Consider the following 26,474-nt stretch of genomic DNA (forward strand, 5'->3'; position numbering starts at 1 on the left):
AAACATATGTCTTAAAATCGCTCTAGCGAAAGGTGCTTGCCTGAGTGGGAGCAGACCACCAAGGGTCCTGGGGGACCAGCACAGCCCTGCTGTTTCCTGCTGTGTGATGCTGGACCCCAACTCAGAACTCCTTAACACAAAAAATGGACGCTAAACACGTCTGCCCCAGGGATGAGAGGAGGCTGAAAACCAGATCATGGCGTAAAGGCCTTTGTAAACTAGAAAGAACTATGTGAGATGAAGCATCGTCTTTGTTCACAAAGACCCATCACAACCACTTATGCCTGAATCTGTCCTCATCCCTCTCAGATGTGCTCCCATCATTTAAAAAGTGCACATGCAGTAGATAAATGGCTAGACCAGGCGGCATGCACACCATGGAACAGTCCCCACCATGACAAGGAACACACTAGCCATGTACCCAACCATGCCATGGCTCTCAGAGCACAACACCCAGAGGAAAAGCCCATTTCAAAAGGCCACGTGTTATGTTGTTCTACTTATATAATATTCTCGAGATGACAAAATTATAGAGCTGGAGAACAATTTAGTTGCCAGGGGTTAGGAGTGGGGGAGTAGTGTGTGGGTAAAGTGGTAACACGAGAGGCGATGGTGGTGGAACAGTTCTGCATCTTGATTTTTTCCTTTTTGGTTACCTAAACGTGATAAAACTACGTACAAGTAAATGTACGCACCGTACCAATGTCAGCTGCCTGGTGTTGGTATTATAGTTATACAAGATAGAAACACGAGGGGAGACTGCGTGAGGGGTACATAGGACCTCCCTATACTGTCACACAACTTTATCTATTTTCAATATTATTTATTTACTATTATAACTGAATTACAATTATTTCTGTAATTATTTCAAGATCAAAAGTTAAAAATATAGGGAGACGGATAATTTTGGAGTGCTATTTTTTAGATTAATTTGGTTGCTATTTTTTTTCTTTATAACTTTTCCACATCTTGAAATTTTCCACAACAGCCATATTGCTTTTAAAGACTGACACCACCAAACTCTGGAAAACACTGGCAACGATGTGAAGCAACGAGTTCCCCCGACACACTGCAGGTGGGACTGAAAAGGCCATCATGACCTTTGGGGGCAGAAGGGGGAGTTCCAACAAATGTTAAATGCTCATCTGATAAACCCCCCATGGCACACTCCCGTGGGCCTCGCAGAGGCATGGAGCGGGGGCCATGCAGCACGACTTGAAAGGCCCAGATGCCCGCGCTGTCCGTTGTGGGGACTGGTTAACAGCCTGTGCTCCTGCCATTAAAGAACATACAGTGACTGCAATGACCTAGGCACACCTAAAGACGTGAATATGGAAGAACCTCAGGGCACACTGTTAAAAACAAAAACAACGCTAGCAGCTGAGTGTGTTATGATCCCATCTGGGTTTAAAAGAAAAATGTGGGAGATATACACGTTTTGAACATTTCTGGGAGAAAATACAATCACCTGTTAAAAACAGTTGCCATCAAGGCAAGAACTGACAGGTGAGGAGTCTAGAACAAGAGAAGAGTTACTACCGTTACTGTGCCTCTTGCACAACTGGAATTGTGTGTGAGTCATAAAAATGTGTGTGCCTCCAATTTTAAAAAGTTACTTACAAGTATTAAATGTGCATGCCCTACGACTCAGCAATCTCACCACATTTCAGGGTTTGGTCACCAGAGATGCTATTAAATATCCCCAGAGTGGCTGTGCACACAGGTGGAAGTCCATGTTTGCAATTGCAGAAACTGGAAACAACTTACAAGGTGTGATCAAACAATACAGTCAATGTTTAAATAAATAAATAATTTATTACAATAAAAGACACATTGCCATTAATCCCCCTCAAAATACTCCCCGTCGCTTCAAACATTTTCTGCCACTTTCTAAAGCAGTTCTGGAAGTCGTCTTTGGTTGTGCTGTCATGGCTGCCTCGATGTCCTGAATCGATTCAAAACATTTATCTTTCACAATCATTTTGACTTTGGGGAAGAGCCAGGAGTTGCCCGGTGCCAGATCCGGTGAATAAGGTGGATGAGGACACACCATAATGTTTTTATTTGACAGAAATTGCTGTACCAGAAGTGATGTGTGACACAGAGCGTTGTCAGGATGGAGGATGATTTACGGCATACTTTAAAACACACCTTCTCTCAACTGTAGCTCACACCCTACTGACTGCACTGAACAAGCTGAAACTTGTCACACATTGTTACTAAGGTTCCATGCACCGCTTCCCATGTTGAAGAATCCGCCTTTCCATTGGTTGGCACTCGGCAGCACCATCCACCGTATTGTTTCATCACAACAGATTGAGCCACAACAGCGCAACTAAAGATAAGTGTGTTGGAAGCGAGGGGGAGTATTTTGAGGGGGATTTATGGCACTGTGCCTTTTACTGAAATAATTTTTTTTTTAATTTAAACATTCACCATATTGTTTGATCACACCTCGTACACACTCATCATAGTTCTGCCGGCAACACTGGTACCACTTACTGGTTTTAACCTGAGCCCCAGGTGTCAAGACTGGTCTTAAGGTGTCCTTGCCTAGACAACCACAAGGTGGATAAAAATAAGGAGGATCGACTCAGAAAAATGAACACAACGTAGAATGCAAATTGTAGAAAAACATAAGATGATTCCATTTTGCATTTTAAAAAGGAAACAAAAACCAGGAGCCTACATCTGTGTATATAGATTTGTATGAGCACTTACGGTCTGGCTAAGAGTACATCTTCTAAATGGGGATAGATATTATCCCTAGGAGCAGCAGGATTTAAGGGAAAAGAGGGGACAACTAGTTTATACATTTTTGTATTGCTTGACTATTTTACAGCAAAGAAGTCTTACTTTGGAAATAAAAAAGAAATGTAAAAATAAATGGATGTAATATTTAGTAGAAAAAGATTTTTAAAAAATCATATACAGATATCTATTTTTTTAATTGACCTAACTATACATTCGTGTGTAGAATAAAGGTTGTAGAAAAATACATTAAAAATGTTAAGAAAGGTTATCTATAGGTGGTAGCAATAAGACGGATTCTTATTTACTTCCTAAACTTTTTCTGTACTTCTTAATTCTCTATTGTGAACAGAAACATAATATCAGAAGAAAAAAAATCACATTTAAATAACACAGCGAATAGAAAAACTGCATTCGTTACTTCTTACTCAAACCTCCCAAATATAAGCTAACCGTCTACATGCAGCAGACGGCCCGCTCCGCGAGGCTTACCGCCACAATCCTGTCTCCCACAGCGAGGGACCCCTCCTTGGCGGCCGGACTTCCGGGTACCACGGCAGCAGCATATACTCCATTCTCCAGACTGATGCCGCTGTCTGCAAACCACAGGGCAGACCACAGGCAGCCCCCAGTTAACCCCTGCCCGGATCACAGGGCCCTCTGGTTGTCGCACCTCATCTTTGGGAGATGCTTTTACAAAGATGTTGGCAGACTGTGACCGGTCCATCCCAGCCTCCCACCTGGGAAAGACCACCAAGGGGCTCAGTCCCATCTGGTCTGGTGAATGGTTCAGAGACAAGCCAGACCCAGGACCCAAACGGTCCCCTGCCGGGGAAGCACATGGGCTGCATTAAAGCAGAAACAATCCTCATCCCTAGAAATGACGTGCGCCTAAAAACACACACATCCCTCTGCAACAGACAGGAACACCCTGCCGTCGGAGGCACGCTGCCCGCGCCTGCTGGCCGCTACCTTTCTGTCCGCTCAGGTTGATGTGCAGTGGTGTGACCACCTTGCCGCCCAGAGACTTCCTGCGCCGCACCACCATGTTGATGGCGCCCTCGCCGTTGAGCAGGGCCTGGAGGGCCTGCTTCTTGTCCTTGTTGACGAGGTCCACGTCGTTGATCCTCAGCAGCCAGTCATTGACCCTGAGGAGGGGCACGGGCAGTGTCCACGCAGGCCTCAGGACCCGTGGGCAGCCCCGCCGCTCCTATCGGAAGGCCGAGTGCCGGGAAGCAGGGACCCCACATACACATTCAGAAAGATTTCCCCTTCTAGGAAGGTCAAATGGTTCAACGCACAGATGCTGGACCTGCATTGCCTGGGTTCAAATCCTGGCTCTACCATGGACTAGCTGTGGGACCTAGCCCCTTTGGGCCTCAGTGTCTGCATCTGTCAAATGAGGTCGCATCTACCTCATAGGATTGTAAAGATTAATGAATTACTTATAAAAAGTGGGTAAACCAGGACTAAGCACCAGGGAGCACTATTTTATCATCATTACTATTTCATGGACTGACCAAGCAGTGCACATTCTGTGCTCTCACACACACCGCCTGAGCCCTTTCCAACCCAGAGATGCAAAAGGCAGCACGTGGTGCCTGGAGAAAAGTCAGATTCAGAGGCAATTGTGAGTCACCGAGTATCCTTTAAGAACGACGTCAGCTGCTGAGCCTGCTGGCCTCGGCCGACTGTGAGTCCCTCAGACCCTAGAGCACATTCATGTAACTGCCACCTGTCTCTGGGTCCTTTCATTGGGTTGGAGGGCCGCCACCCCTTCCCTCCAGAGCCTGGGCCTCCTCAATTCTTACCGCAAACGGCCATCTGCAATGCTTCCTTTGTCCACCTTAGTGACAAATATGCCACAGTCTCCCGGCAAACAGGGCTCATTCACACCTTCCGCCATATCGAACCCCAGTGCCTTCAAATCAATGTCCTCCTGTCAAAACAGCAGCAGCACACTTTACAAAGCAGTGAGGAGAAACACTTGGCTCTTAAACCCCAAACCACTCATGACAATGTGGGGACTGTCCCTTCCTCATGACTGACAGGGCGCTCAGTCCCCGGGATGCAGTCTACGAGCAGCTACTATCTGCCCCTCTCAGCCACTGCAGACACATGGCCGCACCGGCATTCCCCTGGGAGCTCTGCTCTGCCCTCTGCCTTCCACGCACTGTGCCCGTATCCACCACGTGACAGATCAACCTGCGACAACCCAGCTTGGACAAGTACAGGGAAAGGATGCATCGCACCCTAAGAGGAAAAGCCGAACCTCCAAACTAGCAGCCGTGACACTTGGGGAGGCTGCATGAAGGCCCTCTTCTCCCTCCCCCATGCAGTCTTCATGTCAGGGGAGCAAAAAGAAAGACAGGAAGGCAGCTTACCGTCTCCCTTTCAAACTCCACAACTTCCGTTTCCCACTCCATGGAATCTGTGTCGATGGCTGAGTCATGGGAGCTGTGCGCCATCAGCTGCCGGAACCGGGCCTCCTTTTCCAACTGGGATTCCATCTGCTCCCTGTGAACAGAAGGAGCCATGGCGATGTCTCTCTGGGAGGCGAAATATCCCACCCAGTGACAGCTCGGAAACGAGGCGGACCACCCCTGAAAGCTCACAGCGGCTCCTTTCCCCATATACTTCACACCAGCTTCCCAATAAATCTGGAGCAACAGGTCAAAGCTTCTCCATGCATTTGCATAGCGTTCTTTTCAAAAAGACTCAGAAATTCTTCTCTCGTTTATCTAGAGGTTTAATGCAATTCCTATGGAAATGCCAGCGAGACTTTGCAGATACAGACCAGACTATTCTAAAATGTACAGGGAAAGGCAAAGGAATTAGAATAGCTAAAACAATTCTGAAAGCGAAGACTTAAGTAAGAGAAACAACTACTCGATTTTTAAGACTTTTTATACAACTATAGCACTCAACACTGAGTGGAACTGCGAGGAAAACACATAGGTGAATGGAACAGAATTAAGGACCCAGAAACAGCCCCACTAAGTGCAAATGGTGCAAAAGTAATTCAGAGGAAGGACAAAAACAGAGGAAGGACAGTCTTCAGCTAATGACATGGGGGCAGCAGGACATCCGTGGCAAAAAAAATTAATAAATTTCAACCCAAACACCATACCTTATATAAAAATTAATTCGAAGCGCATCACAGATTTAAATGTAAAAAATACGGAAAATACAGGAGAAAATCTTTGAGATCCAGGGCTAGGTTAAGGGTTCTTGGACATAATACAATCCATTAAAAATTAAAAATTAAAAATAAAAATCAGTAAGTTGGACTTGATCAAAAAAACGTAAGCTCTCAGAAAAATCAACTTAAGTGGATGAAAAAATACTCAGAAACCTTGTCCTCATCCCCAGTGGCCTGCACATAACACCCTTCTTCCTAAACCTGGGCCCAACCACCTTCCCAGTTCATCAACACTGCCCATTGGGCTCCTTGTGCACGCGTGACCTTTTGTTTCCCGCACAAGTGGACACGCACCCAGGTCCACAGCTTTGTCTGAACTGTGTTCTCACTGGCTGGCCCTAGAATGCTCTCAGCTCCCAGGCAGAGCGCCAAAGCCTCCCTGCTGAGCCCCTGCCCCCAGCCCCAGCCCACCCCTGTGCAGCCTGAGGCTCTGCATTGAATGCTCTCTGCACTCGTCTCATCCCTCACCCACGGGGGCCCCTCTGCGGATTCTGCAGACTGGGGGCTTCCTGGGCAGCAACACAGGCTCCCTCACCAGCACCCCACCAGTTAAGAGAACTTAGCAGAGAAGCAGTGCAAATACAAATGTTCAAAGGAACCCAGCTTTCTCAGGCAGTCCAGGCAAGTCCAGCTCAATTAAAACACAAAACTTCCTCCCAAGCTGAAGCCCCGGAGGATCCAGGCTACACCTTCTTTGATTCCATCACTTGCTAGCTCCAAGGTGGGTCCATGGAGAGAGACTCTCACTTTGTCTCTTAACCCCTGAGATTTCCTTTAAAGTACTCAAGCCCCAGAGGTCCTGGGTTTTTATTTCATGAATGAAACTGTTTATCTTATGTTAGATGGTATTGAATGGAGAGGAAGGGGAAGCTCCACTGCCTTCTCAGAGGCGTCACTCTCGTCACTCACACACACAGGCATCTCACGACCCCTCACCACTCTGTCAGCTTGGGAAGCTCCTAGAACAGACAGAGCCACTGCTCCGCAACTAGAATCTGCTTCTAGACTGCAGTGATGACTACCGGGCTCTGCCAATTTCTTTTTAAACTTCGATCTTTGTATTTTCAATCTGCTGCTTACAGTCACCAAGTCTTAAATATCATGGCTGGGACAGCGCTGTCACTGAGGGGGGTTGTCTGACACCCCAGTCTCTTCCAGATGGGCATCCAAAAAACATGGCAGGACGGGCTGCTTGGTGGTAGTCTGCCACCTTCAAAACGCTGCACCACAGTCTGTCACTGTTTTGTTCATGTAAGTACTTCTCTCTCGGCCAGACCTGACTGTGGCCTGTCTCCACTGCGTGCTATGAGCCCCACCAGGCAGGGACCTGGTGGGCCTGCTCAGCTGCTTCCCCTGTGCCTCACTCCCACAGCAGGCGTGCAATAAATCCTTGTTGATAGGTGAATGAATGAGGAAGGGAGGGAATCAATGAAAGGACGATGCATGTTTGCCTGTCCCCAAGTAGACTGTCTGGGAACAGGGAACTTCCTTCCTATGTGCCTTTGCACACAATGCCTACCCACCTCCATGTGCTCACCAAAGGGATCCCGCCACCTTCTGTGCTGGTCCAAGCATTTCTAGTTACGTAGCCCTCAACATGGAAGCAGTATTTGGACCCATTCTACAGACTGACAGAGTAAGACAGAGAGAAGGGACAGATGGCCAGGGCCTGCACATGGGGCTGCCCTGCCCTGAGAGGAGAGGGGTACAAGCTCGGCCCACCAGGCGCCCACCCCAGCGTACTTCAGCTCCTTAAGCTCCCGGCTGACGTCGTTCTTCTGTTTTCGAGTGTCATCCAGGCTTCGCAGGGCCTCAGCCAGCTCGCTCACTGCCCGGTCCCGCTCCCGCCTCAGGTTGTCGCAGAGCGTCCTAGCAGAGGGGCAAAGGCAAGGTCACTGCGAGGATCAGGGGACGAGGACTCACGGCCTGCAGTAAACACCCAGGTGCCTGCCTCGCCCTCAGGTGCACAGAAGGTTGCCCGAGAGTCTGGAGGGGCTTCCTGGGCAGCAGCACAGACTCCCTCAGCAGCATCCCTCGGTTAGGGAGCTCAGCAGGGAGGAGGTGCAAATACAAATGAGAACACCAAGGCCAACCCCATGAGCGACAGAGGTGACACTGAGGACCCAGGAGGAGACAGACCCCCCAGTTACTGGGCAATGAGCCTGGGCTCTGAGCACCCATGCTCGTCCCCCTGCTTCCTCCTCAGCGTGCCTGGGGTTAGTGATCACCCTCCCGGCCCAGCCCGCCTGGCAGGGTCCTGTACCCCAGCACCCACCGAGCTTCTCCTAACTACCCACAGCAGGCTTTGGCACAACCGCCCCCACCCCACAACTGGACTGAGCTCCCCACTCAGACAGGAATCACCCCTCACACATCTCTGTCGCCCTGAGCTCTGTGCAGGTCAAAGTGCAGGCTTGCCCACTCTCTCCTAAAGGGTACGTGGCTTCTGGGACCCCAGAACCACCTAGCCATCCAGAGAGGAGGTGGGGACAGGTGACCTGGCAGCAGGGGAGTCTGTGCTCTGTGCCACCTCCAGAACTGCATCCTGTCACTGGGTGAACGCTCAGGGCTGGTCCCCCCCTCCATGGCCCCAAACTCCCCCACCCTGAACCCACATCTCCTGACTAGCCCAGCAGACATCAGCCTCTCCTCCAAAAGGCCACAAGTGAATCTTCCAGAAACTCTCCATGACCAAGTCCTTGCTCACTAGCCACACCCCCACCACACAGCGTCTCCTGGCCCCGTCTCAGCCAAGGGTCCAGTCTACACCCCCGGCTTCCATTTTGAGGCCCTCAGGAGGCCTATGAGCTGCCTCCCCAAGTGCACGTGCTCCAGCCACACCACTGACGTGTCCTGCCCTGGGAACACCACACGCGTGGTGCACTGTGCTCCCTCAGGCTGCAGTGCCCTTCACCCTTCTCTGCCCAGAAAAGTCCCCCTCGTGCTTAAGTTCTAGTTGGAACGCCACACTCTCTGGGGACCTCCCCATCTGTCCACCCCCGTGCCCTGCATGCCCCCACCACAGTTCTGACGAGGGCCTTAGAATCCTGTTCACACATCTCCCTTCTCCACTGCCCCGCCTGACGGAGCTGCCCACGGCCCCCCAGGGCCAGCCCCTCACACGCATCACACCCGACTGGGAGCCTCACAGGCTGCTCCCAGGGTCTCCTTGCTCCAAGGACCTAAGATCCTGGCACATAGTAGGCACCCAATGAATAACGCAAGGATGCAATTCTGATACGTCAGTTTCTCAGAAGCCAGATAAGAAAAAAGGCTGGTCTTATGCCACTGCACAGGTGTCTCATCTGGAAGCCGTGCACGCTCAGACATCAAGGGTGAAGAGAAATGGGATGCAGAGACATACTAGAAATTTCTAATGCTCTGAGGTGAGGCGGGGGCGTCACACAGAGAAAAGAAGCACCTAGGTCTTTCCCACCTTACCTGGACACATGGCAAATAGTGCTGGCCCTCCCCACAGACCCAGGGCGTCAGGGGCGGCCTGCGCCCACGCCAGCCCGGTGCCCCGTACCGGATGCTGTCCCGCTCGGCCACAATCTTGTCCCGCTCCTGGAAGGCCCAGTCCCGCCGGCACTTGGCCACGTCTGCCTCCTGGAGGGCTTCCTTCAGCTCCTGGCACAGAGCCTTACACTGCTTTCGAAGGATTTCCGCCTCCTTGGTGGCTCTCCCGGCATCCATTGTCACCGTGTCTTTGATCTGGCAGGATGAGGGGCGAGCAGAGAGGGAGGTCACTGGGTTCGGGCCTGGACGTGCACTCCAGTGAGTGCAGGGCTGAGGCTGAAGTCTCGTGAGCCGGATAAAGGGAAACGCTGGGATCCCGGCCAGGGCCCACCCCCCACACCCCTGCTGCCCCCGCACCCCGGCGACCACGTACCCCACAGCCAGGCTCAGACCCCTAATGAGGCTGGGTTAGGGTCCAGTCCAAACTCACACGACCCCACATAGCCTGGACCAGAACCCCAGGCCCTCCTCAGCCACGGGGTCAGGGGCCCAGGTGGAGTGCCTGCCCTGGAGGGCTCGTTCCGGGCTCTGCCCTGCCACGTCCGTGGTTTATATCATAGAGACAGCCACCACGTCTCTCTAAGAGCTCTCGGGACCAAGCACAATGGTGTGAGACCTGACTGCCGTGAACGGTGCCGACACTGCTCATCCTGATTCCCACCCCTCTACGTCTGCAATTCTAGTTTCCATGCTTCCATGGTTTTTATACCCTGCCTGGCACACTGACTTATTCTGAAATCTGAATATACAGCAGTATTTTTGCTGGTGAAGTCCTATGTATCTCAGTTTGTTTAAAAAGCTGAAATCTGAAGAACTTGCATCTTGACACCTCCCCAAAGCATTACATGCTCTGTCAAAATTTGAAATCAAACTCTTGGAAGCACTCATATACAAAGCGCCCCCGGTGTCCCTGTAATTCTTAGAAAATGTGAAGAAAATGACAAATGACAAAGCAAGTGCCTACTGCAAGAGTAACTGCTACTCTAGCTCAAAGGCTTTCTGAAGAAGCAAAGTACAAACAACACAAGAGAAGAACATACTGCAGCCTCTGCACTGGGCATCCCCACCTCTGAGTGACAAGAATAAGACACACCGGAAACGCTTGCACCGACTCCACAGCAGACAGAGATGCAGCCTCCCCTAAAACCCGTTCAGAAAGATCTCAAAAGTTCAGCTAAGCGACAGGGAGGCGGGAGACAGAGGAAACGTGTGCGGGCAGCTTGTGACTCCCCACCATCGCTCACACACAGAGTCAGAAGGAGTTAGAAAAACACCCGCACAAAAAATGCACCTTAACTAGAGTGACACAGTGACACACTGCTCCGACTTCACATTTCCCAAGTCAAACTACTTCAGTTTTGATTTTTTTCCGAATTTTATGCAGTGTTGAGTGTCTTAGTTTGATATTTTTTTAAAAAAACGAATGTTTTTAATTAATTCTACCAAGAATTTATTGTAATAATAAGTTTAACAATAACATTTTCTTTAATTTATATTTGTTTTACATTAGTATCGTTTTCTATTTGAAACGTTAACACGTGGTTCACTGAAAGCTCTCTCCATTGGCCTGGCGCTCATCTCCAGCTGAGGGCCAGAGGTGGAGACACACGAGCGGCCGGCACCAGGCAACTGGGTGCGCCCACCCTCGCCCCCATCTTGCCTTCCTTTCCACTGGGCCCCCCTCATTGTTACTCTCCAAAGTGAAATCATCCCCCAAACACTGTCTCCTTATGAGAAACACAGCAAGTATAAAATTTAGTTTTGCTCAGAGGGGAGAGGAGGAATGCGGAATCTTGAAAAGGACAGCAGAATTGAGAGGCTGAAGTTCTGTCTGATCCTGATGACAGCAACGAGAACCCCAGGGTCCAGGAAGTGCCTGCCCCAGGTCCCAGCCATTAGTGGGGGGCCAAACCCACATCCCAGATCTCCAGATTCCCGCTGCAGTGATTTTTCCTCCATACTGTGCTGCCCCCAAAGTCAGCTCTCAGGCTACAAATGCACCACCCACGATCTTCTGCACGGCCGGGATGACCTTGGGCCACAGGCTAAGGAAGAGATGGGCTGCTTTTCTTTTCATGACACACCCAACCCACCCAGTCATGAAGCCAACATGTGAGAAGACCCACGGGCTGCCAACCACAGGCAGAGCCCACGCCAGGGGGCCTCATCAGACCAGGGGGATGTAAGACCCTCCCACCCACACCTCAGAGCCAGGATGGCCCAGGTCACAAACCTGGCCTACTCTGGCCGGGTGGGGAGTGGTCTTGTCGGAGAAGCCAGACAAAGTAGAGAAGGAGCTGAGGATTTCAGTTCTGGAAGCTGCCAGGGTGGGGGTGGGAGCGGGGGTTCTCCTCTTCTGCCTGCTGACTCGGATCGGTGCCTAGAAGAGATTCCTGCCTCAGCTGACAGGCAGACTTGACAGCCAGCCAATGCCCCCTGTGAAGGCTGAAGGGCACGCTTGAGTGCTGGGAGTGTGGTGACAGGCCACCCACCACCTGCGGGAAGCCAGGGGTCCTCCTAATGCTCGGTGCTTTCCACATTCCTGCAAAGGGCACGATCGGTGAACCTCTGCACTTTCAAAAACCCCTCCAGATGGGCTGTGTCCTGTCACAGGCTCACCTCCTATGTGATCGACACACTGTCCTTGACTCTCTGGGTTCGTGACTCAGTCAGTCATTTTCAAAGTTTTTCTCTTCATCATTTTGTTTTCCTTATTTGATAAACCTTTCCCAACCACTAAGCTCTCAGATGCCAGAGTGTGAAAACAAGTTGACGGTTTTTCTGGGACAATTACCAAGTTCTAATACATTATTTTTGCTTATTAAAAATTCCTTCATTCCGTCTTTTAAAAATCTCATCAAAGTAAATATTCTTTTTCAGAATGGCTTTCACCTAACGGTCTGGAAAAGTCTTACTCCCTTGGTATGAAATTGCCATTAGTTGCACCATTTTTGCCTACAGAAACAATTTTAAAGGGTTCACCCTAATCCCGACTGAGTAGCTAATAATCATCTTCATAATAAAGATTCAAACCACGGCTACTTTGTGCGGGAACCAGTCTACTTGTATTTTCCATTTTAGTCATGTGATCGTCACAAGCACCCGGGAGGCAGATGCTCTCATCATTTCCATTTTGTAGATGAGGAAACTGAGGCCCAGAAAGGTAAGTGATCACGTGAGTAAGGAGGCCCGTGCCCCCTGCCTGCCACAGCCCCCAGCACTGCCCGGGAGTAAGGAGGTGTCACTGCCCACGTAAAGACTCTCGCAGGGCACTGGTCGCCCCTCAGACGTCAGCCCTGCCTTGTGCTGGGTCCAGGGGGTTCCGGCTGCAACAATCCAATGCCAGCTGTCCCCTGCCAATTTGCCCAACCTTGAACACCTTGCTTTTCACTTCTCATAGACGAATTTTAAAGCTTGCGTTCTAACTGACCTGCACAGAAAAGTAGAATGGAAAGGCATTTCAATGGGGGGAAAGTCTGCTATGATCAAGTTCAGCCGCTCTAAACAGAGCTACAACACTGACCAACAGGATGGCAGGGCATCTCAAATCAGGGAGCCAGCAGGGCACAGCTACCCTGGGGGGGAGGGGTGTCAGTGATGAGGTCGAGGGGCCAGGAGGAAGGATGCAGAGAATCCACACTGATCCCTCAGGGGTCAAGCTGAGCGGCCTAATTCCAATGCTACTGAACCCCAGGCCCCAGGCCCTGGAGGCCTGTCCCCTAGGGAGCAAGAGAGCAGAAGGACCTCTGGCTCGGTCTAGTACACCATCTTCCCAGAAGGAGCCTGGCTGCTTCTTAAAGAGCAGATCCCTCAGATACTGGGAGCAAAGATCGCTAAGGCTGCCCTTCCAGACTCACAAGGCCAAAGGTATCTATGGCTTTGGGAACTTGGCCTTGGAACCTCGCTTCTTAATGAGCAAGTCCTTAAGAATCCGCTGGCTTTCAGCACAAGACTGATCAGCAGTCACTTAAAATCACAGGTGTGAGAGTGTCTGTGCAGGGGGCACGTGCGTGTCTGGGCGTCTTATCTGACTTTCTCCCTACACTGTAAGCTGTGGATGCTGACACCACAGCCGGACCTCCCCTTGTGTCCCTGTAGCCCAGACTAGCGTCATGAGCTCAGCAGTTACCTGGGCAGCGTCCAGTAACCCAGACAGCATGCAGGCCTAAGACAAGAAGCCTTTCGCTCCAACTCAGGAGGAGGCTGCCAGGCTGCAAGTCTAGACACTGTGTGCACAGCAGCCCATCGTCTCGCTGCTTTCCCAGAGGCTGGGAGGCCAGCCACTCAGCCACCTACCTGTCGCAATGCCTCCATCTCCTCACTGGCCGCCTTCTTCTCAGACGTGCTGCTCTTGAGCTTGGACTCGGCCAGCTCCACCTCGGTCTGCAGCTTGTCCAGCTCAGAGATGACCTGGTCACGCTCACTCATGATGAGCTTGTACTCGCTGTACACCGCGTCCCGCTCCTCCTTGTACTTCTCTGACTCCTTGGCAGTTTTCGCCTGCGTGGTCCTCAGCTCCGTCAGCTCCGACTGCAGCAGCTCCATCTCCCACTGCAGGTCCTTGTTCTGGGCCGTGGCCTTGTTCAGCTCATGGTGGATCGCCTCGAACCTGGGGGGGCAAGGCAGCCAGGACGTGGGTGGGGGTGGGGAGGTACAGAGACCTACCCGGTCAGCTCCACCGTGCTGGGCAGTCAAGCGTGAAGTTTCGAGTGAGGTCATTCTCCACACCCCCAAGAGAGAAAAGTCACGGAGTCCCAGTGCCCCTGGACCTGGAATTTTTCTCAGCCTTTACAAATAGAAGTTGAACTGAGGACTTCATGCCCTCTGCTCTACTAGAAATAACAGTGTATTTCTTCCACAGTCAAACTACCGTACATTATTAAAAACAAAACAAAACAAACAAACAAAAGTGCAAGAATCATAGCATATGAGAGATAATTTTACAATCATTTAATCCAACCACCTCATTTTACAGATACAGACGATAAGGAGATACAGGTGACTGGCCAAAAGTCACTAGGTCAGCGTGAGAGCACAGCTCAGCCCTTTCAAGCCAGGAGGCACCTTCCACCCAGGCAACCCTGACTATGAGCCTGCAGCTCTAGGGCCGCATTTCTGAAAGTGTGTTCCTTAGGACACCAATCCTGCCCAGTGCTCCGCTACAAAACAAACAAACAAAAAAGCTGTGTTTGTTCTCTGATGACTTATGTTTAAGAAACAATGCATTCTGTGTTCTCCTCTTGGAAAGGCTAGTGGTCGGTACCAGAGTGAAAGCTCTGAGAAGTCCTGCGGTACAGACACCTGTCTGTGCACAACCCAGCAATTCCCTAACCTTTTTCTACCCAGAGAACACTTTTCATATGAAACTGATGAACGCTCCAAGGGACTGATATTCTGCAGGAATGTACCTGACGAAATGCTGTTTGAAGGAAGGGCTCACGTCCCTGCAGATTATATACCTTAATTAAAAAATGAAATTTTAGGAAAAACAACGCCTAGGACAACTAACTTTCCTATTTGCTAGGTGGGTGACTGACACACAGGGGGCAAGGCTAGTTGGGAGACCTAGGAAACCAGATGGTCAGAACACCCCAAAGTTGTTCACACTGGAGGAAGAACAACCCCCAAGACACACTAAGTATCAAGAACATGTTTCCTGGCTATAAGTATTTTATGATGAGAAAACACCATCTGCTGTGCTGTTTCACTCTGGAAGCGCCTGGGAGCCTTGCAGCTACCGAGGAGCCCAGGGGAACGTGGCCCCGGCGCTCCCCTCCCCCTGCGGCCTCCCACTCCTACCTCCGCAGGGAGAGGGCGCACTGGTGCTGCAGCTGGATGGCCGTGTCCCTCTGCTGGGTCAGCATTTCCGTCTGCTTAAGCAGGCGCTGGTTCTCTTCCTCCAGCTGCTCCAGGCGGCTCAGGTCCGAGTTGTGGATGGCGACTTTCTCACTGTACCTCTTCCGCAAGGCGTCATAGTCCTTCTTAACCACCTCAAGCTTGTCCAGGGCTGTGTCGTACAGCTTGTTGAGAATTTCCGATGACCCGTTGTGCTTCAACACCTGGGGACCACACAGCTACACTTACCAAGGGGCCGAGGGCAGGAGGAAGGGCAGACTGAGCATCTCCCCTCCCTGCGTCTGGGGGCACAACTGCTGACAAGGGCGGGGAGGCCACACCGTCTGGCCCTCGGCGTCTCACAGTCTGATCCCACAGGCCCTCGTCTCCCTGGGTGATTCATTCCTTCACAGACATTTCTTAAGGAGTGTGCGGAAGTTCCCCTAACAGGCCTGAGACCTTTATCCTTACCAAGGCCATCTTGTACGTTGCCTCTTGGCTGGTGCCTAGGAACTGGAGTGGCAAATAGATCCCTACACTCATCTAAAACTTTCCCCAAGTGGCAAGGGCTCCCTGTGCCTGGACCCGAGCACCTGCTTCCTCCTGCGAGTCTGAAATCTCCGTACATACCAGGCAGCCGTGCCTGTGGGGCCAGCGCCCAGGACAAACCCTGGGTAGGGAGGACCTCATGGCTTCCCTGCAGCAACGCTTCACACGTGCTCACACGAGTCGGTGCTGTGGGAGCTGACATGGCCTGTGTCACTCACTGCACACGGAGGGCTTTTGGAACCTGCACCTGGTTTCCTCTGGACTGTACCCCACATACCTCTTCCCTTTGCTGATTTTAGTTTGTGTCCTGTTGCTGAAATAAATGTTACTTCTGCGTATGATTATATGCTGAGTCTTGTGAATCCTCGTGACAAATCACCAAACCTGGGGGCGGTGTTGGGGACCCCCAACACACGTACCCGACATGTTCTAGATGCTGGTGATGCCAGACAGGATGTATAAACGCTGTGGCTTGTGGACCTTTTGTCCTCAGGTGAAGATACGAACGCACAGATGGACAGACAAGCAGGTAGGTAAGTAGGTAGGTAGACAAAAAGGTCGAGAGTGAAATAGACCAAATAAAATAACTTCTAAGCATAACAAAGGCCATCAAGGAAATAAAAAATAAAATAGGATATTGAGCTGGAGATTTCTGAGCAGCAGAGTAAAAGGTGTGAGAGAGGCTAAGGCCTGAGGAGGCCTTTCTAAGGTGACTTCTGAGCTCAGAGGCAGCGGCCAAGAGCACCCCCGGCAGAGGGGTGAGCAAGTGCAAAGGCCCTGAGGCAGGAAATACCAGAGTGTTCTAGGCACAAAGAAAAGGGCAGGACAGAGTAACTGGAGGCCAGTCAACAAGGAGCAGTGGGTTCAAAAGGAGGCTAGAGAAGTGGGCAAGGTTTCAAGGCTCCCGGCAAAGATTATATCCTGAGGGAGATGGGAATCGTAGGAGGGCTTTAAGCAAGAGAGTAAATTACAGGTTCTAAAGTTCACTCAGGGCACTGTTCTAGAGAATGAAAAACAAGAAGACCAGTTCAGAGGTTGTCGGGGGCCCTTTGACTTCTGCTAAGCACCTCAGGGGATCTGAGCCCCTGGGCAGGTCATTCCACATCTTTGGCTTTCAGTTGTCCTATTGGTCAAATGGCAGGACTGAACCAGAAAAGCTTGCTTAACCGTGCAAGCTCCGACAGTGCAGAAATCACCGGGCTCTTTCACCATGGACCCTGAGTTATCAGAAGATCTCTGCAGCCCGGAGAATGAGAACCTGGGACTAGTAAATACAAGCAAACCTCGGTTTATTGTGCTTCGCAGGTACTGCGTTTTTTACAAACTGAAGAAAAAACCCTCCACCAGCAACAGGTGAGGGCTGGCTTTCTTGCGGTGGTGAAACAGAACCCACAGTATCTCCGCGGTACGCCTGTACTCCATTTGGAGGCAGGGTTAGCCCTCAATAAATACAACTAACACAGAAAGCCAAGGAAGACCTCATGTAGACATCAGAGTCATAGAGACACGGAAAGTGAGATCCTTCCTCTAAGACCTAAGCATTAGCTCCTAGGACTACAGAATATTGGAGAGGAAGGGAATCTCAGAAATCAACTAATTCGGGTCTTTCGGGCTTTTTCCCTTTTCTTTTCTTTTTTTTTTTTTTAAAGCAAAACTCTTTCCTTCAAAGGAAATCTTACAAGGACACCAAAATACAAAATTCATTTTAAAAACCGGTACATGGTTCCTTGGGCAGTTACAATATTCATTGTTTTGTAAAAATGCTTCACTGCTAGACAGGACTACACACTGAGAAATATTCACAAAACCACTGACTGAGCCCCACTTTATCATTTAAAGTCTTTTTTTAAAAGTGGAATATCTTCCAAATATACAGAAAAGCATAGCAAATAATGTAGCAACATTTTAAGTACCCACCACTTAGCTCTAATATTAACATCATGTCATATTGTATCAAATTGTTTTCCAAAGAAATACAGTATCACTGGTGTTGCTAAAAGATCCAATGTGCCCTTCTCTTATCTCACACTCCTCTCTTCCCCTCCAGCATTAATCGCTCCCCTAAATTTGCTATCAACCATCTCAATGCACAATAGTTGATTTATACTACTTAAGTATTCATAAAAGTCTCTAATGGCATATTATGTGTGCTTCTTTTTACTCAATGCTGCTTTTGAGATTTAGTCAAGTGATGCAGGAAGTGTTACACTGTGTGAATACATCACACATTCTCCATTTTCCGTTTGATGAACATTTACATCACCTCCACGTGTTTTTTTCTGTTATAAACGATGCTGCAGAGAACACTACCGTACACATCTCCTCTCCCGCATCCGTCGGCTTTTTCTCTAGAAGTGGAGTGGTCGAGTGTTGGGATACGGCCTTTCTCTACACTTACTGGACAGCCTCAAATTGCTGGACCAACATAGGATCCACCACCAGCTGTGGGCGAAAGGTCTGACAGTTACCATCCTCAACACATCCTCACCAAGATTTCATGTGGCCGGATTTTTCTTTTAATTTTTTTTTTAATATCTTTTAATTTTTAATTGTGGTAAAATACACATGACATACTGCCTGTCTTCGCCATCTTTAAGTGACATTTCAGTAGTGTTAGGTATGTTCACGTTGTTTCTCCAGAACTTTCCATCTTGCAAAACTGAAACTCTGTCCCCATTGAACAATAACTCCCATTTCGCCCCTCCCCCACCCCTGGAAGTCACTCTTCTACTTTCTGTTTCTGTGAATCTGACTGCTCTAGGTACCTCATATAAATGGAATCATGCAATATGAACCTTTTTGTGACTGACTTATTTCATACAGCGCAGTGTCCTCAAGGTTCATCCATGTTGCAGTATGTGACAGAATTGCCTTCCTTCTTAAAGAATACATATATACTCCATTGTATGTATGCACTATACTTTGTTTATCCATTCATTTGACAAAGGACACCTGCGTTGTTTCCACCTCTTAGCGATCATGAAACAGATTTTTTAAAGTATTGCCAATCTCATGGAGAGAAAATAAGATCTTTTTTTTAACTTACATTCCTAATTACTGAAAACAAAGAGCAACTTTCCTTATGTTTATTGACTATACATGTTTTCTCTGTCCCTCTCCGTCTTTCTGTAGAATTTAATTTTAAATTCTAGGTACTAATCCTTTCCCAGTTATATTTATTATAAATATCTCCTCCAATAGGTGGCTTTTAAGTTTTCTTGCAGTGTCTTTTGTTATACTAAAGCTCATATTTTAATACAGTAAAGCCTAGCAATCCTTTCCTTTATGGTTTGTGCTTTGTGGTTTAAATAAGTTCTTTCCTTCCTGCCTTAAGACCATGAAGATATTCTCCTGTTATTTTTTCTAAAAAGCATTAGCTTTACTTTTTACATTTAAATCTTCAAACTATCTGGAATATATTGTGTATGGTAGGAGATAAGGATATAACATTATTGTTTTCCATAAATCACCAGACAAATGAGACTAAGCCCTGGAGTACAGGACAAACTAAGGACACGTGAATTTGTCCAAGTGCAGACAACGAGGGTTGGAGGACACCAAGGGCATCACCTGGACACTCTGCCCACCGCTGAGAGGTGAGAAGGGCGCCCCACAAGGACACGTGCCCACATGGGCCCAGGACATGCAGCGCCAATGGAGAGCTCACCTGACTTCCAGGTCAATCACACCTGGAAAAGGTTCAGCTTCTAGAAAGAACTGCCTTGACTTGTGGGCAGTACCTCAAACATTTTGATTAAAAATCGCTTCAAATGTTTTACTCTCTAAAACATCCCCTAATGGAGAGAACCCCAATGACTCCAAATGAGTCAAGTGGTTTACTACAGAACAAAGACACTGCTGCCATTCCAGGAGTTCCCCACAAGGTGGCAGCCCTGGGTAGACCAGCCAAATGCTCTGGGCAGTTGTCCCACCTTCCAAGCTTCATTAAGAAACTAAGGTTACAGGCTGCCTTAAAACAATGCAAAGACCTCCTTCTGGGGCTCGGCCCAGCAGAGCCCACTTTCAGGGTCCACAACAGAATCTGGAGTCTACATCATGGCTCGGCCTTTCTTCATGGGGAAACAGTCCCCAAAATGCCCTAACCGTGAGGAGTTTGGACGAGGATCAGCACCGACACGACAATCCAGGGAATTGAGGACGGAGTGAATCCTGCTGTCAGGATGGGTTACAAGTTCCCAGTGAGACGGGGTTGCTCAGGGAAAACCCCAGAGGAGACCCAGGGATCCTTTCTGATGCTTAGCCCAGCTCTGATAACACGATGAGACCCAGGAACAGAAAGGACCCTGGGAAATCAGGCTGAGACCCTGTGCTGTTTGGGCCCTGGCTCCACCCATCCCGTCGGTGGAAACTGCACGAGATGGCCTTCCTTATCGTGAGCCGAAATCCACCTTCTCAAAGTCCAACCTCTCGCTCTCAGTCTAGCCCTGGAGTCACGTAGAACAATCCTTTTCCACAAAACAGCATCCACACATTCAAAGAGGCTCATGGGCCCCAGACATTTCTCCACTTTTCTCTACAAGCAGGGCTCAGAGTCGTGTCTGTGCTAATGTAATCAAAAGTCCCTGGAGAAATTGGGGGAAATCATAGCCACTGTTAACTGCAGAGAATTTGAAAATCTATTTGTCTAGAATTTTTCCTTTTTATCATAGATTATGTTCTTAGTAGGAAGCTCCACACATGCGCGTGTGCGTGCATGCACACACACACACACACACACACACACACACACACACACACACACTCCTCTATCCCCAACAACAGTTAAATGTCTAGCTTCCCAGCTAAGGCTAGAATGGAAGTCCAAGTGAGAATATTTAAATTTGGCCCAGAATTCTCAAATGACTACAGCGGCCAACTTCTCCTCTCAGGCAGCCACAGCCTGTAGTGATGAACTGCTCTGGCTTGAGAGAAGGGGCTGAAAGTAGCCCAGGGGAGGCACGAAGCCATGTTCTGGTTCCATCCACACAGCAAGACAGCCACTGTGGGAGCTGCTCTCCCCAGGGGGCCACGCAGAGAACCGCCCTGGTCCCCACTCTCCTCTCTGGGCTTCCCTGTAAAGTATGCCTTGCAGACACTCAGCAACCCCTTTCCTGGGATATCTGGGAAAAGAAGTCAACTTGCATGAATCACCAAAGAAAAAAGTATATTTAAAGACAGAGGACAGGGCCAGGAGGAAGACAGAGAAGTCTCCTGGGGCCTTGTAAGTTTCCCAAATAAACAGGCAGAACCTATTAAAAAAAAAAAAAAAAAGCATTGCTTTGGACCCTGCAATTTTACCTCTAAAAATCAAACTTCAGAAAACATGCAAAAAGGAGCATAAGGACATATGTAAGTGTGCCCAACAAAAAAATCATTTGTAATAGGGCAAAGTGTAGACAACCAAGATTCTCAATACACAGAGAATGCGGTGAATAAATTAGTGACACCTAAACTATGAAATACCTTGTTGGATGTTCCAAATTTACAGAAAATAGAAGGAGACCCAAGATATGTTATAGGGCTAAAAAAAAAATAAAAAAAGCAAGCCAGGTGAAAGAAAATAAAAACAAAACTTAGTTAACAAATATATGGTGATGGAAGGAGAACTGACTCTGGGTGGTGAACACACAATGGGATTTATAGATGATGTATTACAGAATTGTACTCCTGAAATCTATGTAACTTTACTAACAATTGTCATCCCAATAAACTTTAATTAAAAGAAAAAGAAAAAAAAAACTTAAGTATGACATAGAAAATGTCTACAAAGCTACACTCCACTGGATAAGAGGTCGGTCATCTCTAAGGAGTGGACACTGTTGTTTGAAGTTCTTTTTTTTTTTAACCAAAGAATATGTATTATAGTAAAAAAGATGCAAAAATATCTTCTGCATTGCGCCCTAGGATCTCTTGGCCATTTCTGACGAAACCTAATAGAGTCCAGAGGGCACATTCTGACTGTGGTACCCCAGGGAACTGCCATGCTGTGACCCTCACCCCCCTGGCCCCTGCCCCCCGCCCCCGGCCCAGGCACCACATGTGTGCACACAGAAAGACCACCTGTCTGCTGCTCTCACGTGGGACAGGGGCCAGGCCCCAGGCCCGGGGTGCCCCCACCTACCCAGGGCTGCCTCATTTCCTCAAAGATAAATCATGCAGAGGGCCAGGGAGCCCCACAAATCCCTCAAGCAAACATGCAAGTCAAACAGCACCATTTACCCGGCAAGGGCCTCTTCAAGTTAACAAGGCGTGGGAGGAACCAGGCAACAAAACCGGCCTTGTCCAGCAAGGTCAACCTTTGCCCTCCAGCCCTGTGGGGAGGAAACCTGCAACCACCCCCATGTCCCTTGCTTCCTCTGCTGCTGGCCTACCCAAGACCTGAGCTTTCCACAGCCCAGGCGCCTATCCCTGACCTGGTAAAGGTGAGAAGGCCCTGGGAGGGGAGAGCAGGTGGCCCTGTGAGCTCAGAGATCCACCCCCACCCCCACCCCCACTGCGACAGCGGTAGCCGGCCTCCTCTCCTGGTGGGGTCCCGAGGTAGTCCTTGGTAAGGGGCACGGGTCCAGCTGAACGGAATTAGGGAACCTCTTTGACCACTGTGATAAACTACCTCCCAGGGGTCACAGCTGTAGCAAAAGAACGGAGGACAGAAATGGGATGAAGAGGTGGGGAGATAACCTTCCCGTGTCATTTGTGGAGAGAAAAGGCAGGGGGGATGGGTGGGGATAACCTCGGCCTGGCTGTTTGCACAAGCTGTGAAAGGCCCGCGGGAAGACAGGGGACGGGAGGCAATGAACTTTCATGCCTTGAGAGGGCAGATTTTTTTTTTTTAATGACAAGGGGATAACTGGAGTCTTTATTTTGAGGTAATTTCACATACCATACTACTGACCCCTTAAAGTACACAATTCAGTGGTTTTGGGTATATCCACAAGGTCGTACAGCAACTACCACTATCTAATTCCAGGACATTCTCATCACCCTCAAAAGAAAGCGGTACCCACTAGCTGTCACTCTCCAGCCTCCCATCCCCCGGCTCCAGGCACCCACTCAGCCACGGTCTGTCTCTACAGAGTTCCCTGTTCTGGGCATTTCACATGAATGGAATCATATAACATTTGGACTTCTGTGACTGGCTTCTTTCACTTAGCATAAGGTTTTCAAGGTTCAGCTACACTGTAGCAGGTACCAGTACTTGGTTCCGTTTTACGCTGAATAATATTCCATTGTATAGAACGCACCACATGCTATTTATCCTTTCATCAGTCAGTGGACACTTGGGTTGTTTTCACTTTTTCGTTATTACGAAGAACGCTGCTACGAACATTCACCTAAGATTTTGTGTGGACATGTGTTTTCACTTCTCTTGGATTTGTATACCTAGAAGTGGAACTGCTGGGTCATCTGGTACTACGTTCAATAATTTGAGGAACTGCTACACTGTCTTCCAAAGTGACTGCACCAGTTTACATTCCCACCACAGGTCTGAGGGCTATGACTACTCCCCATCCTCGATGAGGGCAAATTTTAATCCAGCCTTCTTAGGACTAGAATACAAACAACAACACAGCAAACTTAACGAGTGCTTCATACAGGTGGGCACATGGTATCACTGCTTTACATGCAGTATCTTTTAACCTCAAGCATAACCGGATGACCCCAACTCGGCAGCACTGAGAAAGCCCCACTCCGCCACTTTCTAGCAAGGCTGTGAGATTTCCCTTAGACTAAGATGAAGCCACAAACACATTTGAAAGTATGAATCGCTCAAAGGAAAATACAATCCAAACAAACCCCAAGGCAAAAGGTTAACCGAGCCAATTTGGGGAGAGGGGGAAAGGAAGTCAGCAAACAAATGAGCAAGGAAACAAAATGGGGTGAAGGGGGTGGCACGTGCCCTCAGATGGGGGCAGCCAGCACTCACAGCCCCCATGTGGAAAAGGGACCCATGCCCTCAGCTGGGGCTGCCCCTGCCTCTTGGGCGGCCTGCACGTGCCCTGGTTCACCAGAGCCGCTCATCCTTACCTCCGTCCCACACTGGATTTCTCCAGGGGATTTCTTTTGGGGTAAAAATGTTTGCCTCTAAACAACTGAAAACCTGTAATCCTAACATTTGCTCTAGGAAGCACGTGCACATGCAGGACGAAGGGTCTCCGCAGGCAAAGAAATCAATGTAAGCAACATGGCACTAACTAAGCACAGGCTGGTACAGCCTCTTGGTACCTCATTTCACCCTTAAAGCACCGCTTCCAGAGCAGCGCCCACCGCCAGTCCGGGATCACTAGAGGGATGGGGAAAGGAAAGGGCGGTGTGCTGAAGCAGCTTCTGAGCTCATGCAGCTTCTGAGCTCATGCAGCAGGTCAGCAGCAGGGTCTCCCCCGTGCTGCTGGGAGACCGCAGCTGGACTCCTGCCGCCCTGGCCTGCACTTACACAACCCTTCCCATTGCCAAGGCTCCACGAGGCCTACCATCTTCCGCCCCCATACCTGACCCCACACAGCCAAGTCCCCTAATCAGAGGGCTCACAAAAAAGACGTCGGGTATCTCCAATTACATCCAACTTCGGGTCCTCTCCCCCCTGAGCCTGAACTGGTGTTCCACGTAAGACTTCAACAACGATCAGAGAAAGAAAATCAAAGACAGAAGCTAATTTTTCAGTAGAATATAGTTTATAATGGGAAAGACAGAAAACAGCCCAGGGGTCAGTCATAGGAAAGTGGTTACATCAATCGTGGTGCTTCTCTGTAACTCAATACTCTGCGACAGCCAATCTTTAAAAACGAGGAAGTAAAATTTGTACTGAAATAAAGCTGCACATGATATATTCAGCAAAAAAAACAATGTCAGCAACAAAATGAATGGCATGATTCCATTTTGTGAAATAAATTAACAACATATTAGGGTTCTATGTGCACAAATTAAAAATCTCCGACTGGTCACTGCTCGTGCACTCATGGCAGTTATTTTTTTGGAGTGAGACAACAGGAAGAATTCTACTTTTTATGTTTTAAATGTCTGTATTGTTGGGTTCTTTTATTACGTTACCAAATGCTCATTAATTTTGCAATTAAAAATAGTATAATAACGAAAAGAAAGCCCTGCCCTTCCAGTTTCTGAACAATGTAACCTTACAGCCATGGGGGGGGCAGAGCAGGATGGGGGACATCAGAGCCCACACAGGAGGAGGGGCCCCGTGGACCTGAGGCCGGGGGAGGGAGTGCATGGAGCATGAGAGCCCGAAAGGGTGAGAAGGGGATGGCACGGGGACGGGGGCTGCAGAGCGGATGGGAGGAGGGTGTGCAAGGGGGCTGAGCAAGTAAGTACAGAAATGCAGAATAACAGCAACCAGGTTTTGCAAAAGGGAGTTACAACACGGAAAGAGACAAAGTTAGAATGAACCCTGTGGTACTGTAGTATTGGAATGGAACTGGAAAAGTTAGTGTGAACTCATGGTGTTCGATATATACATTACATATTGAAGATACAGATATAGACGTACAGGAGAGAGAGAGAGAGAGAGACCCATAAACAGAGGTGGCGGGAGGGCTCAGGTATTCCCTACTCTGTCCACAGAGGGCCTGGGCCTGGGAGCAGCGCTACCCCAGTACCTATGAGCACACTCAGCACTCAGACCTTGCTTCTCAACACCATTCTCCACTAAAAGGAAAGAGGACTCCTGGGAACAATGTCTGATTTCCAGGGCGAGGGCGGGGAAATTGTAAGCTTAGAACATCTTCTTGTGCCAGAGAGCAAGGAAGTCCTCTGAGCGTAAGGAGAACATGCCAAAAAGATGGAGCGGCTGCTACGGGCCACAGTGGGTTTTAACCCCCCGAATGACACGAAACCATGACGAGGTAGGTGGGTAGGGAGGTAAATAAACAAAGGGAAAACAAGTCCATTTACAGTAGACAGCATCTTAGTGACGTGATCGAAGTGGACATAACAGGTCAAATCAAGCCAAGTCCCGGTCAACGGGATGCAAAGAGAAGAAGGCAGCACCAGTCCCGTGAGTGCCCTGCTGAGACGCACCGTGGGAACCGTGAGGACCAGACAACTCCAGTGGAGGAACAGCCTAGAAAACAACTGGCCTGTGAGCTTCCAAAGCTTCAAGGTCATGGCCTGAGGAATGGTTCCAGACTGAAGGACACCCAGGAGACATGAATGCAATGCTTTATTCTGAACAGGATCCTTTTCATATTAAAGACACTATTGAGACAACTGGCAAAATGTAAACGGGGTCTGATGATTAGGTGGTTGTATGTATTGACATCAACTCCCTGACGTTGATGTGTACGTTACTGTTACAGAGGACAACGTCCTGTTTGTAAGAATGTTAGCAACAAATGAACAGGTTAGCGTGTTCAGGGGTGACGGGTGTCAGGTCGGCAACTTACTCTTGAATGATTAGGGGAAAAAATCTTCTGCACTGTATTTACAATTCCTCTGTAATTTTATAACAGTTCCACAATTGAAATATTTCTAATTGTAAATAGAAATAAAGCCATGACGATAAGGTCATGCTAAATTATAAAATAAGTGCAGAATGTTCCATACCAGCTCTGTGTCAAGCAGTCCCAATGGTCCGTAAATGATTCGGAGGGGGGTGGGTTTTCTACCG

The 26,474-nt window shown here is 49.0% G+C and overlaps 1 protein-coding gene across 5 annotated transcripts in view; it reads right to left on the bottom strand.

Annotated features, from left to right (window-relative positions):
* DLG5 (discs large MAGUK scaffold protein 5) overlaps positions 1 to 26,474 on the bottom strand; it is a 121,690-nt gene that overhangs the window by 35,307 nt on the left and 59,909 nt on the right. For 3 of the 5 annotated variants that reach the window (XM_033130885.1, XM_033130888.1, XM_033130883.1), the window contains 9 exons: positions 15,272 to 15,531; positions 13,769 to 14,081; positions 11,706 to 11,852; positions 9,483 to 9,667; positions 7,697 to 7,822; positions 5,136 to 5,268; positions 4,563 to 4,690; positions 3,724 to 3,899; positions 3,244 to 3,347 (listed from right to left, as the gene is read on the bottom strand). In XM_033130885.1, coding sequence (XP_032986776.1) covers positions 3,244 to 3,347; positions 3,724 to 3,899; positions 4,563 to 4,690; positions 5,136 to 5,268; positions 7,697 to 7,822; positions 9,483 to 9,667; positions 11,706 to 11,852; positions 13,769 to 14,081; positions 15,272 to 15,531 — 1,572 coding nt within the window. The remainder of the gene's footprint in view (positions 1 to 3,243; positions 3,348 to 3,723; positions 3,900 to 4,562; positions 4,691 to 5,135; positions 5,269 to 7,696; positions 7,823 to 9,482; positions 9,668 to 11,705; positions 11,853 to 13,768; positions 14,082 to 15,271; positions 15,532 to 26,474) is intronic. The other 2 variants (XM_033130886.1, XM_033130887.1) reach the window with 1 other exon arrangement.

The sequence above is a fragment of the Rhinolophus ferrumequinum genome, chromosome 16, assembly GCF_004115265.2.
Source record: "Rhinolophus ferrumequinum isolate MPI-CBG mRhiFer1 chromosome 16, mRhiFer1_v1.p, whole genome shotgun sequence".
NCBI lineage: Eukaryota > Metazoa > Chordata > Mammalia > Chiroptera > Rhinolophidae > Rhinolophus > Rhinolophus ferrumequinum.